This window comes from Lissotriton helveticus, chromosome 1_2, assembly GCF_964261635.1.
Source record: "Lissotriton helveticus chromosome 1_2, aLisHel1.1, whole genome shotgun sequence".
In the NCBI taxonomy this organism is placed as follows: domain Eukaryota; kingdom Metazoa; phylum Chordata; class Amphibia; order Caudata; family Salamandridae; genus Lissotriton; species Lissotriton helveticus.
The window spans coordinates 83,734,575-83,758,446 of record NC_136058.1 but is presented as its reverse complement, the minus strand read 5'-3'; the positions used below and the strand labels follow the sequence as shown (position 1 = coordinate 83,758,446).

The 23,872-nt window shown below is 42.0% G+C and overlaps 1 protein-coding gene across 1 annotated transcript in view; it reads left to right on the top strand.

The window, feature by feature from the left end:
• Positions 1-21,906, top strand: part of DYNLT5 (dynein light chain Tctex-type family member 5) — an 82,502-nt gene extending 60,596 nt beyond the window's left edge. The window contains exons 4-5 of the mRNA XM_078673430.1: positions 913-1,037; positions 21,018-21,906. Of these exons, the coding sequence (XP_078529556.1) occupies positions 913-1,037; positions 21,018-21,221 (329 nt within the window). The 3' untranslated portion in view covers positions 21,222-21,906. The remainder of the gene's footprint in view (positions 1-912; positions 1,038-21,017) is intronic.
• Positions 21,907-23,872: the final 1,966 nt, after the last annotated feature.

Here is a 23,872-nt window from a genome sequence, read left to right as displayed (position 1 = left end):
ATAAATACTTTTCCTTCTTTTTTTTTTTTAAGGAAAAAGCACTGGCTGAACAATAAATAATAGAGAGTTGTTTTCTCACCCATACCACCTCCCCGGAGTCTGAGCAGGCCTTGGACTGTTCTGCTTTGTTAACCTGAGAGAATCAAGTGCTACAGTAGGGTACTCAGTTTCTAGTAATAATACAATTGTGGCCCTATTACCTATGTAGGACTCACATCCTTCACTGCTAATAACCCAATTGCTTACCAATATTGAATTAGACGTCCACAGAAATGCATCAATATCATGAAGGTAGAAGTTTAATTCATTTTGCCATAATTGTCAAAATATTAATGACATGATGGCCCAGTTTACTAGAGCTTTCGTATTTGGAATAATGTACAAGAGACGTCATTGGCTAATGTTGTGAAGACCATAAGGCTTCCCAGGAGACTGTTGAGAGGTACCTTGTTTATGAAATTGCTCACCGGGACAGGACAGGATTCACATAGTCATTCTATTTGGACCCTTCGTGTTCTCCCTTCATGTGATCTCCCCTTTGACAGTACTAACCTCCTAATTGTCACATCTGTTACTTGCAGCGCTACAAAATCATAACACTGTGGCAACACATGTGATACAATTAAGTTATCGATATTGGTAATGATCATGATCCTAAAGGTATTATAATAATATTCTAAATTTAATTATGTGAATTCTTGCTCCAGTTACTTACTCTTGTCATTTTTTGTGGGTATTTTCTCTTGCCTAGGAGAACATTTTCAGAATGCATAACATATTCACATCAGCTATGTTTTAATAACTACTTTGTTATATCCTTTAACTGACTTCAATGTATACATCTTTAAACTGTACGTAAAGCATACAGTCCGCAATGCCATTCATATATTATCAATACGCTGCTTTTAATAGGTCCTACTAAACGTTTCCCTGTGGCCACAGTAAACAACATTTTAAAGGATGTTCTTACAAGTTATCTCCAAGAAGAAAGATATGAAGCTGAACTATGTAGGCAAATGACGAAGACCATCTCCGAGGTAAAATATACAAAAACATGCATAACATTTACATTTGTTGCCATCTCAACACTCTGCTATGCCTGTTATTTTCACTTTGCTACATTTTTTAATTCATGATGCTTGCATAAACCTATAGAAGTCTCAGTAACATGACAGAGTCTTTAGTAATGCACAAAACAGAAGACCAAGTCTGTCAAAATGTCTAGTTGAAACGATTGTAATCGCTATCTTCATTACAGACTGTACCATGACCCTTCTCCCTCATATGTAACATGAAAAAGGGCCCATGTTGGGGCTGACACTCAGTCCTGCCAGAGATTCAGCGGATTAGCAATGGGCTCCCCTGCAGCCTAAATCCCAGCTCAGCACAATCATAAAGGCGTATGGATTCTTATACTGAAAGATTTTAGTGTAGACCAACCACAAACAGTATCCCAAATATTTTGACAAGAGAGAATGTAACAAAAGCGTGCAGAATGATATAATCAGCGCTGGAGGTGGTTTGTGGCGTGCACCCTTTGAAAATCAAGTTTCTAACTGGTGAAATTTAGCGGGAGAAGAATCCTATACACAGCGCCCTGAGTGGGAGAGGCGCTCCTCCCTTGTTGTCAGCTGAACTGACCTACCGCGATCCTTGGGGGACTGCAAGTCCCAGGACTCTCTCTGTTGCCGCACACCTGGTCCGGACTCGTCACGCCCACAGCCTCAGGTGCGATTTAACAGCACTTCCTCCCCCGTGGCGCGGGAGCGCGCGGGGAGAAGCCCGGGACAAGGCCGGGACCGTCTGTGGCCGTCCGGGGCCAGAGGAGGCCGGGTTGGGCCACCCCCCTAAGGTCTTGAACATCGGTGTGACTGTAAATGCAGGTGATTAAGACGATTGCGAATACTAAAGGACTGAGCTGATATATGTTTAAAATACTCGCTATTTGTTTGTTTTTATTATAAGCACGTGCTGTATCACTAAACATGTCCACACAATCAGATAAAGGGGTAAAGCTAACATCTAAATTCACCGGTGGAAGCCTTATCGGAACTCTAGATAATTATATCACCCGGGCAGCAGCCGCCCTTGACCGGGAGATAGTAGACACCGAAAAACGGCTCTCACTAGAAATATTCTCCAAACGATCCTCTTTGGGATCTATCAAGAGTTGCACAACCCCTGAAAACCGAATAAGTCAACGTCTTGTTGATCTAGGATTGCCAGAGATTAGCATAGGGTTGGATACACAAAGTATCATTACCCTGGAGAATAGTACACAGAATACACAGAATAGTAATACTACTCACGAGGAAAGTGGGCATTGTAAGACACCCCCCACGAAGATACATGTATGCCCCACTGTTGAAACGACATCCACAAACACCAAACTAACAGGGAAAAGAAAGCGGGGTGGGGGCGGGCAGAAAGGCAAACGGGCACAGATCCCCAAACTAGCAAACACAATGGCTAACCCATCGGGCACACAAAACCACACACAGGCCGCCGCTTCCGCCCAAAATAAGAGCGTTCCCCTTCTGCTGAAAAATGGCCAATATCAGTCTACGAAAAGATTGCCAATGACTGTACAGGGAGATGGTGAGTTGATAGGGCAGGTGGAACAGATTTTAAAGTCCCTAATGCTCCCCCTCATTGAGAGACTGAAAATAATTAATGAAAATTTAGGTAAGTTACAACAGGCCACATCAGATAATACCCAACTGCTACACTCTCTAACAGACAACAAGAGGTCGGGGGGACAGGCTATATACCTAAGCAAACGGATTGATATTAAGCAACACCCCGCATCCATCCCCAGTCAACCTCTAATGTCAACAGAAAAAGGGACTTTGACTAACAGGGATAATAGATCAGTGGATATAAAGGACAGACCTCAGGGCACAGAGGGAAGTCGCACTCTTGTGGGGGCACCCCAGACACATCAGGATGAGGGCACACAATCAGCCTTATTGACTAATGGACCCATACAGACCAATAAGTCGGCCCAGGGTGTGGGTAATCGAACTATCCTAGACCTACCCTCACAAAGTACCCCCTTAGTGATAGTCCTCGGAAATGTTCCCCCTCTCCGTCAAGGAGAAAGAGAGGATTTTTCCCAGATTAAAAACAAGGTCACACACTGGCTTTCCCGAAATACTGTAGGAGGCCATATGGTAGCGCATAACATAATTATGGCCCGACGAGAAGCCTGGCTGGGATATTCTAGGAAAACCAGAGATGGAGACTGTATAGTAATACATTTTAACAGTCCGGTACCAGTGGAAAGGATACTTAGGGAAGCAGCGGGAGGTACTTCCCTGGGGGGACAGGGTATAGAAATATTGCCCCTTGGGTTTTTCTATAGACCAGGGCAGCAGGGCGCTTTCAGCAACTTCAACAATAGGAACAGGATGTTCGCTAATAAACCACCTTACCCTAGAGGACCAGATGAGTGGGACACAATACCTCTGAGGTCCAACGGAGTTCAAATGAGGGGTGGACCTGGATATTTCCCGGATATAGTGGTCACAAACAGATTTAATGCCCTCTCGGGCCTTAATGATTGCGATTGACAGTGTGGTAACCCATCTAGCTACCCCCCTGATAACGGTTCTAGCACCTTGCCCGTATATCCCTTACCCCTGGTTAGTTCGGTGAGAGGTTTTAATAACCTTGTTGTTATTATCCCTAATAATACTGCAGCATCAGTAGATGAAGGTTCCGGTGAGGTTAACCACTTTGGAACAACTCAACTTGATTCACCTAGAAAGCCTGTTCGTGTGACCATAGAGGCTAACTCAGAATTTAATGTTCTCTCATGGAATGTTGCGGGGCTGTCAGGAAAGGTTTTAGACCCCTTATGGGTGCAGTTTGTAAGCAAACACTCTATCATCTGTCTCCAAGAGACACGGGCCACCAACTGTAATACTTCATTGGAGGGTTATAAATCATTTTGTGTTCCAGCAACAAGCTCAAACAGTGGCCGTGCATCGGGAGGATTAGCCATCTTTACCTCCCTGGCATTAAGATTCAGCATAAGGGCCTTTTCCTCAGGTAACAGAAACATCCAGGCCATTATCTTGGGGAAAGAAGACAGCAGCCTGTGTGTGATAAACTTTTATAACGCAAGTAACCAGGGCGAGGGATGTAGGATTACTGAACTGCACAATTTTATTACTCAGTGTCGTGGACCAACAAGAAGGAACCTGCTACTTGCAGGCGACTTCAATGTACACCCTTGCGGCGACCCTATGTTAAATACTCTAGCGACAATGGGTTGCCACACGATAACGGGGTTACACTTTGAACACACAAAACAGGGAAATGCGCTGAACCTTATACTAGATGAGCATGACCTTTTGTTTACCATGAGTATTGCACCACCACTATCCACACAAAAGGAACCTACTTTTAAGGGTAGAAGTCCTGAGACCTTTATAGACTTTATTCTAGTTTCTAGAACTATTATGAGCCTCCTTTTGGCCTTCTGTATAACACCAAGCGCACACAGCGATCACAATCCAGTCTGTGTGTTGTTAGGAGGGAACCTTATAAAAAAAAAGGATAAAGTTGTAGGAGGAAATATGCTGCAACCTATAAATGGAGGGCGATGCATTAAATGGAATCAGGTCACACCGCCCGTCTTCCTTGATAGACTTAAAAAAGATTGGGCTGCTGAACTTTCAATCTGCCTTAGCACTGAACCCTTGGGTAAAGGAGTACTTAAAGCCTTCAAAAGCATAGCCCTTTATGTAGGAATCATGTTACATGCCCCGGGGGGAAAAACCCCATCTGGAGACACTTAATGGTTCTGCCACAATTGGTCTAAATCAGCCAGAGACTTGAAGAAGGCCCTTAAAACTCCCCGGGATAGATCCATGATCCGCCCACTTCCGATCAATTTATAAAAGTGTACTGGCTAATAGGAAAAAGGAGTTGAAAAATGAGCTCTGGAAGGAGCTCTTAGATCCTGTGACTCTAGCAAGCAGCTCAAGATTCTGGTCCACAATTAACCGCTCACCTTTTTTAACGTCAGGGGTTAAAGAAGTGGGGTCAAATATCAGGGAGGATGAATGGGTGTCCCATTTTACCACAATTTTTAAGGATACTGTTATATGTCCAACCCAACCAAAAGAGGAGCTGGGGTTGGCCTCTATGGTGTTCTCAGTTGTGGAAATGATGGAGGGAATTAACAACCTCTCAAACAAGAAGGCCCCTGGTCCAGACGGCATCCCTCCTGACCTATTTAAATCTAGCCCCCTATTCTGGGCCCCAATTCTGACAGCAGTGGGAAATGCCGCAGCGGAAAAGGGTTGTCCATCCTCCTGGGGACTATCAACAATTGTACCCGTATTCAAGAAGGGAGATCGAAACAGTACTTTAAACTACAGGCCTATTTCCTTAATTGATTCTATTGTAAAAGTCCTAGGGGGCGTTATATTAAAGAGGCTGACTACCTGGGCGGAGGAGAAAGAGATAATTTCTTACACCCAGTATGGGTTCCGCACAGGGCACTCAACCTTGGCCCAATGCCTAAACCTCTATTTGATTTTGGGCAAGTACACCCTGTCACGTCCTGGGACTATCTACATGGCCTTCATGGACCTTTCCTCGGTTTTCCACTGTGTCAACCGGGGAAAGCTGTGGCAGTCCATGGAGGCCATGGGGGTAGAGCAACATCTGGTGAACTTCCAAAAAGATCTACACAGAGACACAAAGGCAAACGTTAGATACACCATGGATCTCAAGGTAACAAGAAATTTTAGAACTAGTCGGGGGGTCAGGCAAGGGTGCATCCTGGCCCCCTTTCTTTTTAACCTTTATATAAATGACCCTGAAGAAACACTGGTTGACACAGGGGCGGATTACCCCTATGTGGGTCGTCGGGGACTGCCCGCCCTGCTGTACGCGGACGATGCTGTCCTTCTAGCCCGCACCCCGAAAGGGCTACAAACAAAACTTGACGCCTTTCACAGGTTTATGGCTAGTCGCGACCTATCCATAAATAACACAAAATCCTACGTGATGCAGGTGGGGAAAGGAGCAAAAAAAAGTACCCATTTAGGGTAAATGGCACCAGGGTGCCTTCGTGTACCTCTTTTTCCTACCTGGGTGTCTTCTTGGATCATCAGCTGAACTGGGCCTTACTCTTGAATAAAAAAAGGGGAGAAGTTATAAGGGCTAACGCAGCGCTCTTTGATTTTGCTGCGAGAATGGGCAACAGACCAGTGGGGGCCATGTTGAAGGTTTATCGTGCAAAGAGCATCTCGATAGCTACCTATGGAAGCGAACTATGGGGATTCTGTAACCTAGAGGGTCTCCAGGTGGTCGAAAATAAATTCCTAAAACAGCTCCTGTGTGTCCCACAGGGGACATCGAATATGTCTGTGCATGAAGAGACCGGTATGCCTTTTATCAGTGACACCCTGTCCTTGCGTCCCCTTACCTTTTGGCTACAATGCTGGCTCAATAAACAGCTTGGCCTAACTCTTAGTCTCTTAAAAGAGATATTGAGCCTAGATTGTATGACCAAGATTCCCTGGATGAAATACCTTAAAACTAGTTTCGGGAAGGAGGGACGCTTGGATTTGTTTTCAAACCCGGAAGGAATCACTAGAAAAGACATAGCATATATTAAACAGTCCTTCACTACACGAAAAATAATGGAAAGGCAGGAAAAGGACCTGTTGAAGCCCAATGTACGTCTCCATATGATGCTCAAAACCTCGCCAGGCGAGGAACCATACCTACTTTGGCCACTACCAGCCTATGAGCGTTTTTTACTAATTAGGTTTAGGTTTCATTTGTTTCACTTTTTAATAGCAGTCCCAAGGGGGTGTCATAGAGGGACAGTGATAGCACCCTGTGGCTGCGAGAATTTGTCTCCACAGGACTTGCTGCACTTTATGATTTTTTTGTAAACATTATGAATTCCCCAGGGCTTTTTATCTTAAACCTATTTTAAAAAGATTGCAATTTGTACAAGATCGCCCTGCCCTACTGTATTTACAATTGTTAAAATCCGATTGTATACGCCATGTGACCGGCTTTTTCAAAAGCTCAAAGAAGTATAGAAAATGCCTGGATATATAGAACTGTATAAGTAAATCCCTCGAATGATGCTCTTTCCAACGTGCAATAGATGGATTTTAATGTTATGAAAAATTTGTTTTAACCAGTGTATATTGTAACATGTTTTTTAACTGAAAGCTTGAAATATATCTTGTCTTATGAACTTTTATGGTTTTGTACAAAAAAAATCGAATAAAGTACTTTTGAATTGAATTGATATAATCATCATTAGAGTGGTGTGTATATTTATTTTTCAACATGCCTTCGGTTTAATTTCTGGTAGCTAGCAAATCTGCAATTACGAAGAATGAAATACGGATTTCACACACCTGAAGCCTGAGTTGGCAGAGACCATGAATCGTATCAGGCAAGAGTGCCAAATGTCCTTGGAGATGATGGACGGAGCGCTGAAACTTTTCAGACACTCACCCCCAGTCACAGATCTGGGTTGAATCCATCGTTGTTCTTTAGCTCACTTTGCCACCCCAGTTCAGACCCAGCTATATGCAAATCAGTCTTAACTATGTGTAGCTTGGGAACACTCCAGCTCGAACTGCCAAGCCAGGTCTTCCTTGGACCGGAAACAAGCATCCTGTGATCGGTTTCGGGGTAACACCCCTCATCCGCCAGGCTAGCTTGAATCCAATGGTAAAGTGAGCAAGGGATCCACGGCTGGGCATACCTTGCCAACTTAGGGTGAACAAAGCAAACACAAGGAGATGTGGACGGAGCGCTGAAACCTTTTAGACACATCCCCCCAGTCACAGATCTGGGTTAAATCCATCATCGTTCTTTAGCTCACTTCGCCACCCCAGTTCAGACCCAGCTATATGCAAATCAGTCTTGACCCTGTGCCTCATGGAAACAGTCCAGCCCGAACTGCCAAGCAGGTCTTCCCAGGACTGGAAACAAGCATCCTGGGACTGGTTTCAGGGAAGACCTGGCTTGACAGTTCAGGCTGGACCGTTTCCATGAGGCACAGGGTCAAGACTGATTTGCATATAGCTGGGTCTGAACTGAGGTGGCGAAGTGAGCTAAAGAATGATGATGGATTCAACCCAGATCTGTGACTGGGGGCGTGTATGAAAAGTTTCAGCGCTCCGTCCATCATCTCCTTGTGTTTGCTTTGTTCACCATAAGTTGGCAGAGTATGCACATCAATTGATGAGGCGCCACAGCTACAGGAACAGGCAGGGGGAGAGGAGTCAGACCACACAACACAGAAAACACCTACACCAAGACCACGCCGTTACACTGTGGCTCCACTACAGGAGTTGGAGGGAGGAGAGAAAGCCATTCAGGATGAGCCACAGCAGAGGCCCGAAGAGCAGGCACAGCCTCAACATGACCATTCTCCTGTGCAGCGTAGCGACAGCAGTCGCACAAGATGCAGACCAAGGGCACAACACACTGCTGACAAAGGAGAGGAATCCTCTGTCTTTTCTGGGCTGGAGGGCACAATGGTTAAAGTGCAGCGGCTGCAAGTGAAAAGCATGCGGCCAAAGCAAAGGCAGCTGGTGTCTGTTTATCACAATCTGACTGACATCAAGGATGGCATCAGGGGGCTCAACAACACTGTGGCAGAGGGTAGTAAGGCTACTTCAAACAGCATGAAGGACATGACCGTAGCCATCAAAGAGCTCTGTGCCAATAAGCAGAGGGACCATGCCTCCAGATGCAGGGAAAAGCAACGCCTAATTAGCTGTCTGGATCATTACACCAAGGCAGTCAACCGTCAGTGCAATGCCACAGCTGTCCTTTCCAGACACACTGTGTCTGTGCAGGTTAAAATGGCACACTGCAGGCAGGATGTTGCCAAGGGGCTGGTGCAGGTCACCACTGCAGTTGAACAGCTACAGACAGCCTGTTGTATAGCTTTTTAGGACCCGAGTGTAATTTTCCCGATTCATGCCCTTATATAGGTATAAAATACCATATCCTTATATAGGCATAGAAATCACAACCATATTAAGACATGGCTCAAGTAGTCCTAATACAGCTTGGCTACTTCCACTAGTTCCAAAAATCTACAACGATTTCTTGGAAAAACCCGCCTTCAGCAGTCAGGGACTTCCCCCTTCATGAATATTAAGTTATCCAAGAAATCATGGAGTTTTCAGAGAATTAAGTCTCTGATGACGTAATTATGTCCAATCTTACGTCAAACTCGGCACCTTCAAGGTATAAATATGCCCACACTTGCCCAAACAAATACACGGTGATTTGGAGCAGTTCGACTATCTACTTGCACGACGTGCCCTGCTGCAGAAAGTGCGGAAGGAAGCCGACCCTCCAGCTGACACACTAAGAGACGCTGTACTTTCTCCTGTCGAGAAATCCAGCTCCAGTGTTTCCAGGCTACACTTGCGGGTTGCTGGGAAATTGAGCCCTGAGAGAGAGAGATACAAGACCTCCTACATTCTAAAACCAAGGTACGGAGCTGATTAGACCCTAAGAGAATTCTTGGAATAGATTCTTGGCAAATAATACTAAAACTAGGCAACACCTTACTTACTTCTTCCCTTGTACTAGACCTAGGTTAGGTACACCAGGGTAGGCGTATTTTAGAAGCACCAGTTGAGTACCTTTAGTCATTATTTATCATTGTATGTATATTATGCATTTTAGGTATTTTATGGCTTAGAAACCATATCATGCTTTTACAGTATTATTTTATAATACTCTTCGTATTGTATGCTTTGTACTTTACCGCCAGTATTACTATTGCAGCAGTTCATTTCTTATGCTTGAGAAAGAAGACTGTTCAATAAATACCCTTTTATTGAAAACGCCTGTCTCTCTTTTTCTCTGCACCTCTGGTGAAACGAAGCATGCACGATTGACTGAGTGAAATAACTACCTATTCCGCGACTCTAGAGATATATTTCTTATTCTTGGGAAACGAAGTTGTCATGTTTTGAGCGGTTGTCGGAAATTAATCCCTTCTTGTTTATTCGAGAAAGTTTCTAGTGACCTCTGAGCTAGCTGGCACACACACAATTAGGTTTAGTATATTCGGTAGAGACCTAGTTGACTTCAGTCCTATGTCTAAACTACAGAATACACTATTCCAATGCGCAGAGCCTATTGGGAATATAGGAACTACACTAAAAGCCAACATAGCTGGCACAGGTATTCTGGGTGCAAGGGACAGTGAGTAGGTCTCCTGTCGCAGCAGCATTACTCCACCCGTGACTGAACCCAGACGGCGTAGTGTGAGGCAGAGAACAGCATCCGAAGCCTCATGAAGGGAGGGCAGTGTGAACATTGACCGTGCAAGTGCTCTGCGTGGGCGCAAGAAATAGACAGTGTTGTGACCGAGTCATTCAAATGGGTGAGGTAACCCATGGCATACATGCAGAAGTCATGTAAATGTGCATGGACTGTGTACATAGCATGTTAAACACCAAAAGCCACACATAAGTTGTGACTTGTAAGATGTGTGAATACATTTTACCTAATGGTAAGGTAAATTAAAACACAGTTGCGTGTTATTTCATCATGTCTCTGTCGACCATCTGCTGCACCTACTCCTCCTGCTGGTCTGAGACGTGGACCTGGTTCCTCCTCTTCATCTGAATCTGTGAGGTTCAATGGTATGCCTTTGTTTGTGGCTACGTTGTGGAGCATGGCACAAGTGGCCACAATTTTGCAACAGGTCTCTGGCCTATATTGCAGTGCTCCTCCACTTTTGTGTAGACAGCAGAACCTACTCTTCAGTAGTCCAAATGTCTGCTCTATGACATTGCGCGTAGACTTGTGTGCAGCATTGTAATTCCTCTCACTCTGAGTAGAAGGATTGAGGTATAGTGTGAGGATGAAGGAGCGCACAGCATAAACACTGTCACCTCCAGGATGAAAGGCATATGATATGGTTAATCACTGTCCTATTTCTACAGATCTAATGAGTCCATCAGAGTGAGTAACATGCATTTACCTAGCAGGTATCCTTCGCCAAATTCACCCTCAGTGAGACGTGTGTATATTCCACAGTCTAAATATGAAGGAATCGCGTGTACTGCCAGGATATTTGGCCACTATGTCAGTTATTATGTGTTTGGCGTTACAATTGACCTGAATGTTGAGTGAATGGAAGGATTTCCTGTTCCTGAAAACGTACTCATTATCTGAGAGAGGACAGATGACTACAAGTCCCATCAATGCACCCAATTACATGTGGGAATAGTGCTATCTGGTAAAAAATCCAATTTGGTCTGCTGCAATGCCTGTTGTATCGTGGGGAATCTGATATAATGGTGTATCCTCTGTACCATTGCATCCAAGAAAGCATTTAAGAAGATGAAAGGCAACTTTGGGACACCCCTCCTGCTGCAGCTATCACCCCCTGGAAGCTCCCTGATGCTAGTAGGTACAGTGAACAGAGGACCTACACATGTGTTGGAATGGCTTTGGTCCTGCGGGTTTGATGCTCCAGTATTGGTTGTAGGTCAGCCTTCAGGTCTAGTATAGTTACTGAGTCTAGTCTATATTTATCATGGATTTCTTCCTCTGTCTGCTGAAACAAGGTTATGCGCACTCTGTAAATGCACTCCTTTCTCCTTATATTCTCTGGGCTGCAGCTTGAATCCACATCCTCCTCACTATGACATACAGCTCTGCCATTGTGAAAGACACTGAGGCACTCTGGGCGTGTTTACATAGGTTGCACCTGGTTACCACCTGCCCTGAGTTGGTGGTAAATTGCAGGTGCAAAATTGCAATTTTTGACTTATTCACAATTTGCGACTGTTTCATACATTCTTTTGCGAATTCGCAAATTTGCAAACACCATTTTTGCAAATTCGCAATTTAAGACTTTAATTGCGAATTTCCAAATGATTTTCGCAGAATTGTTGCTTCACAAATTTGGAAATCGTAATTTTTGCGAAATTCGATTTTGCGATATGGATAACTGTCATACATTGGAACATGCTATTTTGCATTAGAAAACAAACTATTTTTGCGAATCGCAGCGTTTGCGTATGCAAAATAGCTGGATACATCTGGCCCATAATACTTTGCAAAATCTTATGCAGTGATTTACAGTTGAATATAGGTTCAAATACAGTTTGTTGAATTATAGGTAAGTCAGCAGCTTGAAATTACTTTTCAGTTACTTTACAGATTACTGTGCACATTACATTTTAGATTACTTTTGAAGTTACTTTTGCTATTCAGGGTGCTATGCATAGATATCATACTGAGACATTTCCTAGGCAAAAGGTGAGTGATTCACTTTTAGTATATAGTCAGGTTTTCTTACCAGCTCTGGTCGTGGTCGGGGGATCCTCCAGAAAGGGACTGCCGTCATTGATCGGAGATTCGAGGCAGGTCAGAGATCACCATATTTTGGGTCAGGATTGCCAGAGAGACCACCTCGTGGTGTTGGGCCACTTGAAGTCGGGCCGTGGGCGTCGAAGGCAGAGTGGTGCAGACTTGCAGATTTGGCCGGTGCCAGAGTCTGTGGGTGAGCAAATCCGGTGCTCAAGGGAGACAGTCTTTGGTTGGAAGGCAGGGCAGGTCCTCCAGGTTCTTGGGGGCTGCTGGCTGCAGGACACACCAGGATTTCGCTGGAGCAAGTTCGAGGTGGGGGCCAGGGCGATCGGGCTGAGGCCAAGTCAGTGGGTGTCCTCCTCCTCCTGCTTAGTTCAACACAGCTTCTTCGGTCCTTCTTTTTCTCTTCTTGTTGTCGATTCCTGTCTGAGGAGGCAAGGTTCCGGGTTGCACTTAATACAAGATTTAAGGGAGTAAGGGTCGGAACCAATGGGTCTGTTCCTTCCTTGGGTTGGGTACACCCCCTATTATGCCACCCTCCAGTGGGAGGGGGGACATATGCCCCTCTCTGGTTGGCTTGTTCCCCCCATCTGCAAAGTAGCAGGGACTGAGAGTTGTGCTTTACCTTTCCCCCCCACCTGAGGGCTGGGGTTGGCATGGGTGGACGCACCTCCCTTCCTCACTTGATTTTCTGCCGATTCTCCCACCCAAAGTGGGGGTCAGAACCGGTGGGGGCCAGTTGCTGGAAGCAATAAAGGCCTGGGTTAGCTCACAAAGGCGGCAAGCCTTTGAAGCTTCCCCTTCGTGGACCCTGCTCATCATGGTGGAAGAGGCTTGGCACCTCTCCCCAGGATGTACATAGTTACAGGCCCCCGAGAGTAGCAGGCTCTTGACCCAGGTGTTGAGAAACATGTCCGGGGTTGGCAGCTGGCGAGCAGCCACTCAGCCAGGACACTTTAGTTAGGTCGTTTTGTTTTCTAAGATGCCCTCTGACTGCATTTTTGATTAAATCCCACACTGGCATCAGTGTGGGTTTAATGTGCTGAGAAGTTTGATACCAAACTTCCCAGTTTTCAGTAAAGCCATCAAGGTGCTGTGGAGGTAGTAATGACAAACTCCCAGCACCATATACTCTTAATGGCATTACTGCACTTACAATGTCTAAGAATTGGCTTAGACACTGTAAGGGTACAGGGCTCATGCACCTATACCCTCACCACTAGTATAGTGCGCCCAGCTGAATGGGTGGTTTACCTATGTCAGTGGCTTGTAGGCATGACACACAGGGATGTGTGCCATGTCGACTCTTCACTTTTTTCTTCACCAAAACACGCAGCCTGCAAGGGCTGTGTGTGTGTAAAGGTACAGGGCCTCTAAGGGTGGCACAATAAGTAGGGCAGGCATTAGAGGCCTTCCCTGGCCACAGTGCCCTTGGTACCTGTGGTATCAGTTAAAAAGGACTTACATGTGGCCAGAGTGCCTATTGAGTTTTGTATCAATGCAGTTTAGGGAAAGAACATATGCCCTGGGTACCTGGTTGGCAGGAACCCAGGGCACACTCAGTTAAAGTACAACAGCAGCTTGGCAAAATGTACGGAAACTATGCAAAAAGAAGGCCCTTGCTTACACACAAAAAGTAGGCATACATAGAAAAAAGACTAGAAGGGTGGTGAGCAGAAGTATGACTTCCTAGAGATTGCCTCTTAATCTTCAGACCCTTTGCTGACAAAATCGAACTGGAGGTCGACAAAAGATTGGTGAATATGATTAAGCAAACCTAGGCTCATCCTTGAGGACAACACTTCAAGGAGATTTAAATTTTTATATTACACAAATTCGACCCGAAAGTATCATATCGCTTTACATTAGCCCCATTTGCTTTACAGACTGACACGTTCATTTTGTTAGGCATGGGGTGATTAAGTGATTTGCCCAGAATCACAGGATGTTGAGCGTCCCTGCCGAGACTCAAACCCAGTTCCCCAGCTTCAGCAACATTGCTGTCTCCATAATTATTCAATCATTGTCCTCTTTGGAATTATCACTTGTCAGCACAATGCAATGTTGTGCCAAATCTAAATCTGTCCTTTGCCTCTTTGCTATATATAGTCAGTTGTTTATTTATTAGTTTTATAGAGAGCACAATTTCCCCATGGTGGCCTGGCGCAAGCAAAATAAAACACTGAATACATCAGCTTGCATACTCGATGGCTCCAGGCGAATCCTTTATAAACAAATAGTTTTTTAGAGCCCTAATACATTTTAAGATATTCAGCTCTAGGTGTAACTCCTCTACGGTATGTTACATACCTGAGCTATAACCACAGAAAAAAACAGTCCCCCTAGTCTGGCTCCCGGGTAGTCAGGTACTGTGATCAGACAGGTTGAGGTCAAGCAAAGCCCTTTGGGAGGAATATATTTTATAAACATATCAGATGTATACGAGAACAGTACTACTGGGTAAAGGGCCTTATGAGCCATTCAAAGGGCCTTGACCCGGCATCTCATATGAACAGGGAGCTAGTGTACCTGACCAAGTAAAGACAAGACTGTAGAGATGTCTTCATATCTTCATGCTGTAATGGAACATGGAACACTCTGCATGGTAGAATGGTATACTTTGAAAGTAAAGGGGTGGTTAAAGTTGTGAAGCTGAAGTGTGAGCTAGAGGTGTTCAACTCTATATCTTACCAAGTAAAGAACATACTAGAACCAAACTAATTTCCAGGATCTCATCTTTACAAAGGACACAGTCAACCTTACTCCTCCAAACAGTCAGCCTAGCTGCGGCATTCTGTATAAATTGCAACATCTTTATAGGGTAGTCCGGAAGTACAAAATAGAGAGCATTGCAATAGTCCAATCTGTTCAAAATCAGGGCTTGTACCAACAACTGTTGAAAAAGATGAGGAATAAAAGGGAGGATCTATTTTAGTTGTTTCATTAGAAGGAAGCACATCGACATTCACTTATTAATCTTATTCTCAAATTAGTGTTTCCTATCAAATATAACACCCAGATTTTGGCCAGTGGATGCTGGTTCCAGATATTCTTCTAACAATTTGGGCTACCACATAGAGGACCAGATTGAGGGATTACCAAATATAAAAATCTCAATTTTATCTAAATTTAGCTGGAGATAATTGGCATTCATCCAGCTAGCTACCTTGATAAAACAGTCTTTGATTTTTTGCTGGAATTGTAAATGTTACCCTCCATGCTGATGATTATTTATATCATTGTGCCTTAACATTGAAAGCCAAAAGAGGCAATCAAATCTGCCACAGGAGCAACATATATATTAAAAAGAGTGGGACAGAGACCCGACCCCTGAGGAATACCACAAGCAATTTCTTTCAAATATGAGTGAAAAGCTGTCCTCTCGATGGAATGAGTTCTGTTTTCCAGAAAGGATTCAAACCATCTGAGTGCCCAACAGCAAATAACCTTTCCAGTAAAATAGCATGGGAAACCGAATCAAAGGTTGCTGATAAATCAAGAAGGATGAGTGCCGCAAAACTTCCTCCATCCAAGATCCTAAAGATGTCATTGGTTGCTGCCGCAAGTATGGTTTCATTGCTATAGCAGGATCTGAATCTAGATTGGTGCTTATCAAACACGCCATTTTCCTCAATGTAAGAAGCTAGTAGTGTATTTATCCAGCTTTCCAGGATTTTGCAAAAAACTAAAGACAGGAAATGGGTCCATAATTTAAGGAAATGCTAGGGTCTAGAGTCTGACTTTTTAAGAGCAGAGTAACTAATGCTAATTAAAAAAAAAAAGCAGGTAGTAAAACCCCTCTTTCAGGAATTATTACACATAGGGCCCGATTCCGATCTCGCTCGGAAGGGCTCTGAACGTGATCCGGCCAGAAAAAGTACGAGCTGTATGCGTGTTCTCCGCCCAACTCGTACAGCTGTACGAGCAAGCAAATACGATGTGAGAAACGCAAAATCACCGACCAAATCCGTTCCGGGTCCGAATCGCTCCGTTTTCCTCGCCCGCAAGCAAACCGTGCAGTGCAATGGAGATGATTTCCGACTGAGCCAGTACAATGCACATGTCGGACAGCTGGATCGAGCCAAAGTTTCCGGCTCACAAAATATCTGGGAAGCTGCATTTGGGAGTCTGCGTCGACCCACCGTCACCCACAGTCTTACGACTCGGACACAGGTGAAGACCCAACGGTCTCCCCAACACAGGCATGTATGGTGCGGATGGCACCAACAGGTACCCACTGTAGGGGGCCCCCTTGTGCGAGACGTACCCATTCAGTCAATGGGAGCCCATGTACGCGTCGAACGACCGGCTCCCATTGACTTCTATGAGAGTCCGACCCAACCGAGTCTGGCAGCATGCGGCCACATCGTACGCGCTCGGTCGGACTGCAGGAGTCTGGCTCGGTCGGAATACACTCCAGTTCCGGCTCGGCCGGAGAGCTTTCCGACCCAAATCGGAATCGACCCCATAATAGTTATCAAAGGAGAGGAAAAAGGGTCTCACTCCTTAAAAATCCTAATAGGATAAGAGTTGAGATACCTCCTCCTCTATCATAAGGTTAAAATCTGACCCACAGTTAAAATGGTGAACACCTTGATTCAGTCTGTCTTTAGATTCCACTGTCAAGGTGAATAATAATAACATCAAAGACAGTTTATTTTTAAACAAATCTGCCAGTTCTGGCAAACCCTTTGCATTGGGGTAGCATTAGGTAGACACTGGTTGCTTTTTACCAGAGTGTTGTAGACCACAAAAAGTTCTCTAATAGGGTTATTTGCGGAAATAATTTTGTAATAAAAATACACCTAGAAGCTTTCACAAGTCCTTATATATTCTAAATTCTATTTTATAAGCTTCTTTCCCAGCCTCAGAATAATCTTGCCTCCAAATCCTCTCAAGCCTTTCACCTTTCCTTTTAGCCTCAGTCAAATTTTGAGAATGCCAGGGAGCTGATAGCATTTTACGTCCTTCATACAAGTAATTACTGGTTCACTGATAGAATATCGATGTTAAAAATATGGATGTCCAAAATATCGAAAAAAAAATAGACTACAAAAATATCGACTCCCATACCTACACCGGTAAGTACAAAAATATTGAATCAAAAATATAGATGTAAAAAATATTGTTTTAACTTTATATATACAATAAAATAATATATATTAAATATATTAAATATTTATTATTTTAACAAAATAAACTACATTTAATATAAAAAAATTAAAATATTACAAGTAAAATAAATTAGAAAAATAAACACAGAAACGTAATAATTTATACATAAATATTTACTTTAAACTAAATAATAAACTATTATCTTTAATCTATTTTAAAACTTTAAAATGATATAAAAAAATAAAATGTGTGTATATATATAAATAATTTAAAATATATAAAAAAAATAGAATAAATTAAAACAAACTATGAAATAATATTGAAACTTAAATTTCCCAATACAATCAGTGCAACAGTAGGAAAAGGGTTTGATAGCAAAATAATAAAATGTACTATTCCAACTCCAGTGAGTGCAACAGTAGGGAAAGTGTTGGATAGCGGAGGGGTAAAAATGCTTATTCCCACTCCAAACAGTGCAACAGTAGGGAAAGTGTTGGATAGTGGGGGGTAAAAATTACTATTCCCAATCCAGTGAGAGCAACAGTAGGGAAAGTGTTGGATAGCTGAGAGGTAAAAATTACTATTCCAACTTCAGTGAGTGCAACAGTAGGGAAAGTGTTGAATAGCGGAGGGGTAACATTTACTATTCCCACTCCAGTGAGAGCAACAGTAGGGAAAGTGTTGGATAGCGGAGGGGCAAAAATGACTATACCCACTCCAAAGAGTGCAACAGTAGGGGACATGTTGGATAGCGGAGGGGTAAAAATTAGTATTTCCGCTCCACTGAATGCAACAGTGGGATAAGTGCTGGATAGCGGAGGGGGAAACAAATGTCTTTCCACTCCAGTGAGTGCAACAGTAGGGAAAGTGTTGGATAGCAGAGGGGTAAAAATTACGATTCCAACTCCAGTGAGTGCAACAGTGAGGAAAGTGCACGATAGCAGAGAGGTAAAAATTACTATTCCTACTCCAGTGAGTGCAACAGTAGGGAAAGTGCTGGATAGCGGAGGGGTAAAAATTGCCATTCCCACTCCAGAAACTGCAACAGTAGGTAAAGTGTTGGATACTGGAGAAAATGAAATTACTATTCACACTCAAACACTTAAAAACATTTTTTTTTTAAAAACAATATTTAAAAAATAAAACATATTAAACATATAAAAGAACACATATTATAATAATTACATATAGCAAAAACCTACACATAATATATAAAGTAAAATAATAAATACATTTACAATGAAATTATTTTAAACTAGAAAATATTTACAAAAAAATAATAGTTAAAACATAAATGTATTTATTATATTTCCTAACCTATAACACCACACCAATACCAAAACCCTTTTAATTACATGTATTTACATAATTAACATAATTAATAATCAATAAAAAAATCATTTTTAAATAAACCTAATAACAGGAATTGACTACACATACTTTAACACTATAATATCCACAACACACACCTAACAAACTATAAAATAACACAATTAAAACGTATTTTAAATTAAAAACTATTACTATTATAAACTAATAATTAAATAATTAATGATTTATTTAATACACACCCTTTACCCCTTTGAACGTAAAATCAACACACAAAAAACAAACTATTACCCAAATATATATCAAATAATTAACATTAATTAACAACTATATATTAATTAATTAAACACAAATTACTTCCCACCAGTTTCTCCTATAAACACAACAACACATACCTAAAATTAATGACAAAATTACCATAATTAATTACCAAATAATGAATTAAGATTGACACCCAATTAATAATTCATCAATTAAAAATAACTTACTTCCCACCGTACCCACCCTTTACACCTATAAAACCACAACACACACCTAAAATGAATTCGACAATTACCAATATTAATAACAAATCAATTAAAATTAATTATCAACCAATTATTCATTCATAAATTAAAAATAAATTACTTCCCACCCTTTACACCTATAAACACTACAACACACACCTATAATTAATTACAAAATTACCAAAGTCCGTCTGCCATCGTAATCAGCCCCTATGTTTGCAGCCTCAGACTTTATCTTACCTAATTATTTTCTTCAAATGCATTTGTTAATCGAAGAAAATGAAGAAAACAATACACAGCATGTCTTGATGTGTTAAATGAAAGTCCAGCCTACATGTAGCAAACTAAATAAATATTTATTTTTGCATTCCTGCTTAGAAACAATTTCGCACACGCCTTGACATTTTACTAGATGAACATGTTAAACCCATTCATTTGAGCTATTTTACTTCGCTAAACGTGTATTTAGCATTTTGATGTCTTACTTTGTGTTCCTAATTTTCACACGAAGTAAGTATATTTGACTTTTGGTAACATGAATAGAAATTGCTACCAGTTTGTTACATTCTTCTACCATTCTTGCTGTGCTTTTGTTGTGTTTGTTTCTGTAGGACAATTTTTCCATGCAATAAATCATTGAAATGTGAGAAGGACGTGGCACACGGGCCTTTGCTGTGAATCACAGAGCTATCTCTACCAATGCTTCTTCAAATTGCCATACAAGTACAACCCAAACTTTGGGCTTGATCTAGACCAGAGTTTGACAGATGGTTTGATGTCTGTCAAGGTGACAGAGTAATTTACTTCATTGCCTTGATGGACATCCGTCCCACCAAATTTTGAGATGTCTGTTGCCCTGCGGACATCTCCATGCATAGGCAAGGAATGCAGTCACAGCGGTACCTGTCAATGTTGGAAAAATTTGATGGATGGCTCTGTCACACATGAGGTCCACTTGTCAAACATTACCAAATGTTACATTTTTTTTAAAACAAACTCCCAAAGTGGGAGTTTGTTTTTGACAAATGGAAAACTAATGGCCCTGTACCATGGGAGTTTTCTCCCATGTCGTAGGGATATTTTTTATTTGTACTGTCTCTCTCTGGCTGTGAGAAACAGCAACATAAAGTCTTCCAACTGCCCATTGCAAGTTTGACAGACAGTCGAATGGCTTACCTACAATGGTCTATTCTGTGTCCACCATTGGAGGAGTATGCCAGCAACAGATCCAAGGTAGGTTCCATCATGGACAATCTGTTGGTCTGTCCAGACCTAAATCGGGCAGGCAAACCAAAAGCTTGGTGAAGAGGGTATACCGGTGCTGTTGCGACTGATGTCCATCTCCCCAAATTCTAAAGTAGCCCCCTTCTTTCTATAGGTCCAGTGGACCTGAAGCAAACCATGAACGAAAACTGTATTAGGAAATGAGAAAGGCAAACTGCAGTCCTAAGTCATGATAGATGTGTACTTACTCATACGACAAATCATAAACTAGTTTATTGCCTTTGTGTATGTTCTATAAGATGAGTAGCCATAAATGGCTCAGGTGTCAATAAATTAAACCTAAATATGGTCATAAATGTGTGTTTGTGTGTACGTATGTGTGTGTGTGTGTGTGCTCCTATTTTTAGATGAGAACATCCAGGTATTTTTATTTGCAAATTATAATTAAATTCTTTTCACCTGAATGAGGACAATAATATGCATATTTGTATTTTACAGGTGGTTAAAGCCAGAGTGAAAGAACTAATGATTCCAAGGTACAAGATTATTGTGCTCATCCATATAGGGCAACTAAATGATCAGAGCATGCGCATTGGAAGCCGCTGCATTTGGGACCCTGCCAATGATACATTTTCATCTTATGCTTTCAAGAACAGCTCCTTGTTTGCTGTCGCAAACGTCTATGCAGTTTACTATGAGTGAAAGAAAGTTGAGAACTGTGAACTAACTGATAAAAGATACTATATTTGTTAATGTATATTCATGTTTATGAAGTGGACATCTATAGAAAGATCAAATTGAACAAAAAGTTTATTACAAACCATAATCATGTGCACTCATTGTTAACTGTACTAATTTTCAACTTAATTTAGGATTCCAGTCACTCTAAAATCAGGTCATGAAATACTTTTTTAAAACTATGAACAATTAAACGTGCTGATTAATGGCTTGTTTAAATGACCAGGCTGGGCAAGACATTTTTCTTACCAGTTTTCAGGTGAAGTTGATTCTAAGAAACAGAAAAGCTTATCAAATACATATTATCAAAGAAAATAGAAGAACTGTATATTTTCAGTTTGCTAACTCCCGCAACATTTAAAACTGCCTTCATTTAACTATTTTAAAATGTTAGTAGAATTGTTTCAACTGAAATGTTACATTTTATTGCTGGTATGGAAATATTTGTTTACCATTATGTTCTGAAAACATTTCTACAAAGACTGATGTATTGTCTAAACAAGAGCATAATGTAGATTATTGATAATACCTTTCTCATGTCATTTATAATTATGAAAAGCACTGTAATATTATGTAAAAATGTATTTGAAACTATCTGTACAAGAATATCCTGTCTCGCATTATAAATAGAGTAAGTTCGTTTAGCAGACTTGAATCTTTGTTTTTTGTTCTGTTTTTTGAAGAGTATTTATATTTCTCTATTTTTAGCAGGTTGTGATTTCTGTTGGCTTCCATTCTATGTTTTTTTTTTGTGAGGTTATATTTTATCTCATGTGCCTTCAACTCTTGCTTACCTTTGCCTGAAGGTGTTTTAGGCTGATGTTTGGCTATCAGACAACCACCTGAAACTCAACCAAGATAAGACGAAACTCCTCCTCCTATCCAACAATGAAAAGACCATCCCAGGTCCAAGAGTGGCTAAAAACCATTGATGCTTTTAACTGCAAATTGTCTCTAGCTTACTCCGTCAAACCTCTGGACCCAATCTGAGCATAAGCCAACACATGAAGAATACAAGGAAGACTGCATTCTACAACCTACAACTCCTTCACAAAATCAAGCCCTTCTTTCCCCGAATGAGTTAAAATCGCCACGCAGGCTATGGTTCTGTCAAGACTGGACTACGGGAACGCCACCCTTTCTGGCACTGCAAAATCGTAACTAGCCCCGCTAAGAGCCACACTAAATGCTGCAGCAAGGATGGTCACTGGACTCAAAAGACACAATCCCTTCTCACCCTACTTAAATCTAAAGTGACTCCTGATTGAAGCCTGTTGCTTCAAAACTGCTTGCCTCACTCCCACATTCCACACTAGGAGACCAGCCTACCTTGTGTCTAAACTCACAAAGCCAGGCAGACAAGAAATCTAATGAGCACCAACACTCTGGTTCCCACTCCCCCCACATTTTTATTAGAATTGTTTTGAATGACCCCCCAACCCAAGCAGACATTTCATATTACAATCTATTCGAGTCCAACAGAGCCTACATTCCGATGATTACAAAGAATTTTATTTATCACATAAAAGATATTAAATAAAACATGATTCATCCAAAAGTGCATAGGATTTTAGATTTGACCTGCCCTACCACCATATTTCGGGTTCTTCCCCCTCCTATCCCTCTGTCATCGATAAGAGCCATTCCATAAAAGGTGACCACACCCTTAATCCTTTTTCCAAGCACCTTTACCTTTTCGCGAGTAAACTGCTGTCTCTGTATGATACCAACCAGGCTTTTACTACACAGTCTTAAAACCGTCATTGCTATAAACATAAATGCCTGTGTCCATTTTGGAAGTACTTCATTATAAACCCCTAAAAATATAAGTTGAGAAATCATTTCTAGATTTAAACGCAGTTTTGCCTCCAAAAAGACAGGTCTGTCTATTATCAGACACCCCCCCCCCTCCCAGCCGGGCATCCTGCAAACATGTCTATCAGATCAGGGCCACATAGTTGGCAGCGAGGCAATGCACACTTTTACACTTGCCCCATTTTGCAATTTTACCCGGAGTATAGTATAACTTAAAGCTTTATTTAAAGTGCTGAACTTGTAGATTTGCTGAGACTAAAATAGACTGAGCAAGATCCAGAGATTCAGAAAATACATGTGTTCCTACCCGCGTCTTCCCTTGCCACCACCTATTGTGCTTATCTATATCATCGAGCATTATGCAAGTCAATAGTTTGCAAAATGACCCAATAGGGGTTTCTTTGCCAGGACCCTTTCCACCAACTTGATCCTAGATAACCCTTCTACCCCACCCCACCCCCTTTTTTCTGAAGAAAATCATGGATCTGCTTGTATTTAAAAATTGATTATGCCCCAGATTAAAATTACTCAGAAGGATCTCAAACGTGATTAATTCATTCCCCTGGTAAAAATCGCCCAGTCTGAAGGGGCCACGCTCTTCCCGGTGACTTACGTGAGAGTCCCAAAAGATATCTGGCAGATAGAGTTCTTTTGTAAGGAGTATAAAAGTTGTACAGACCCAAACCTACTTTCCTCCGGACCAGATTTTATAGGCACAATGGAGGGTCTTGAATCTCACTCTTTTATAATTCCTGAACTGTAGTTGCCGTAAAAAAAAAAACCTCATGCCTATTCCCAAA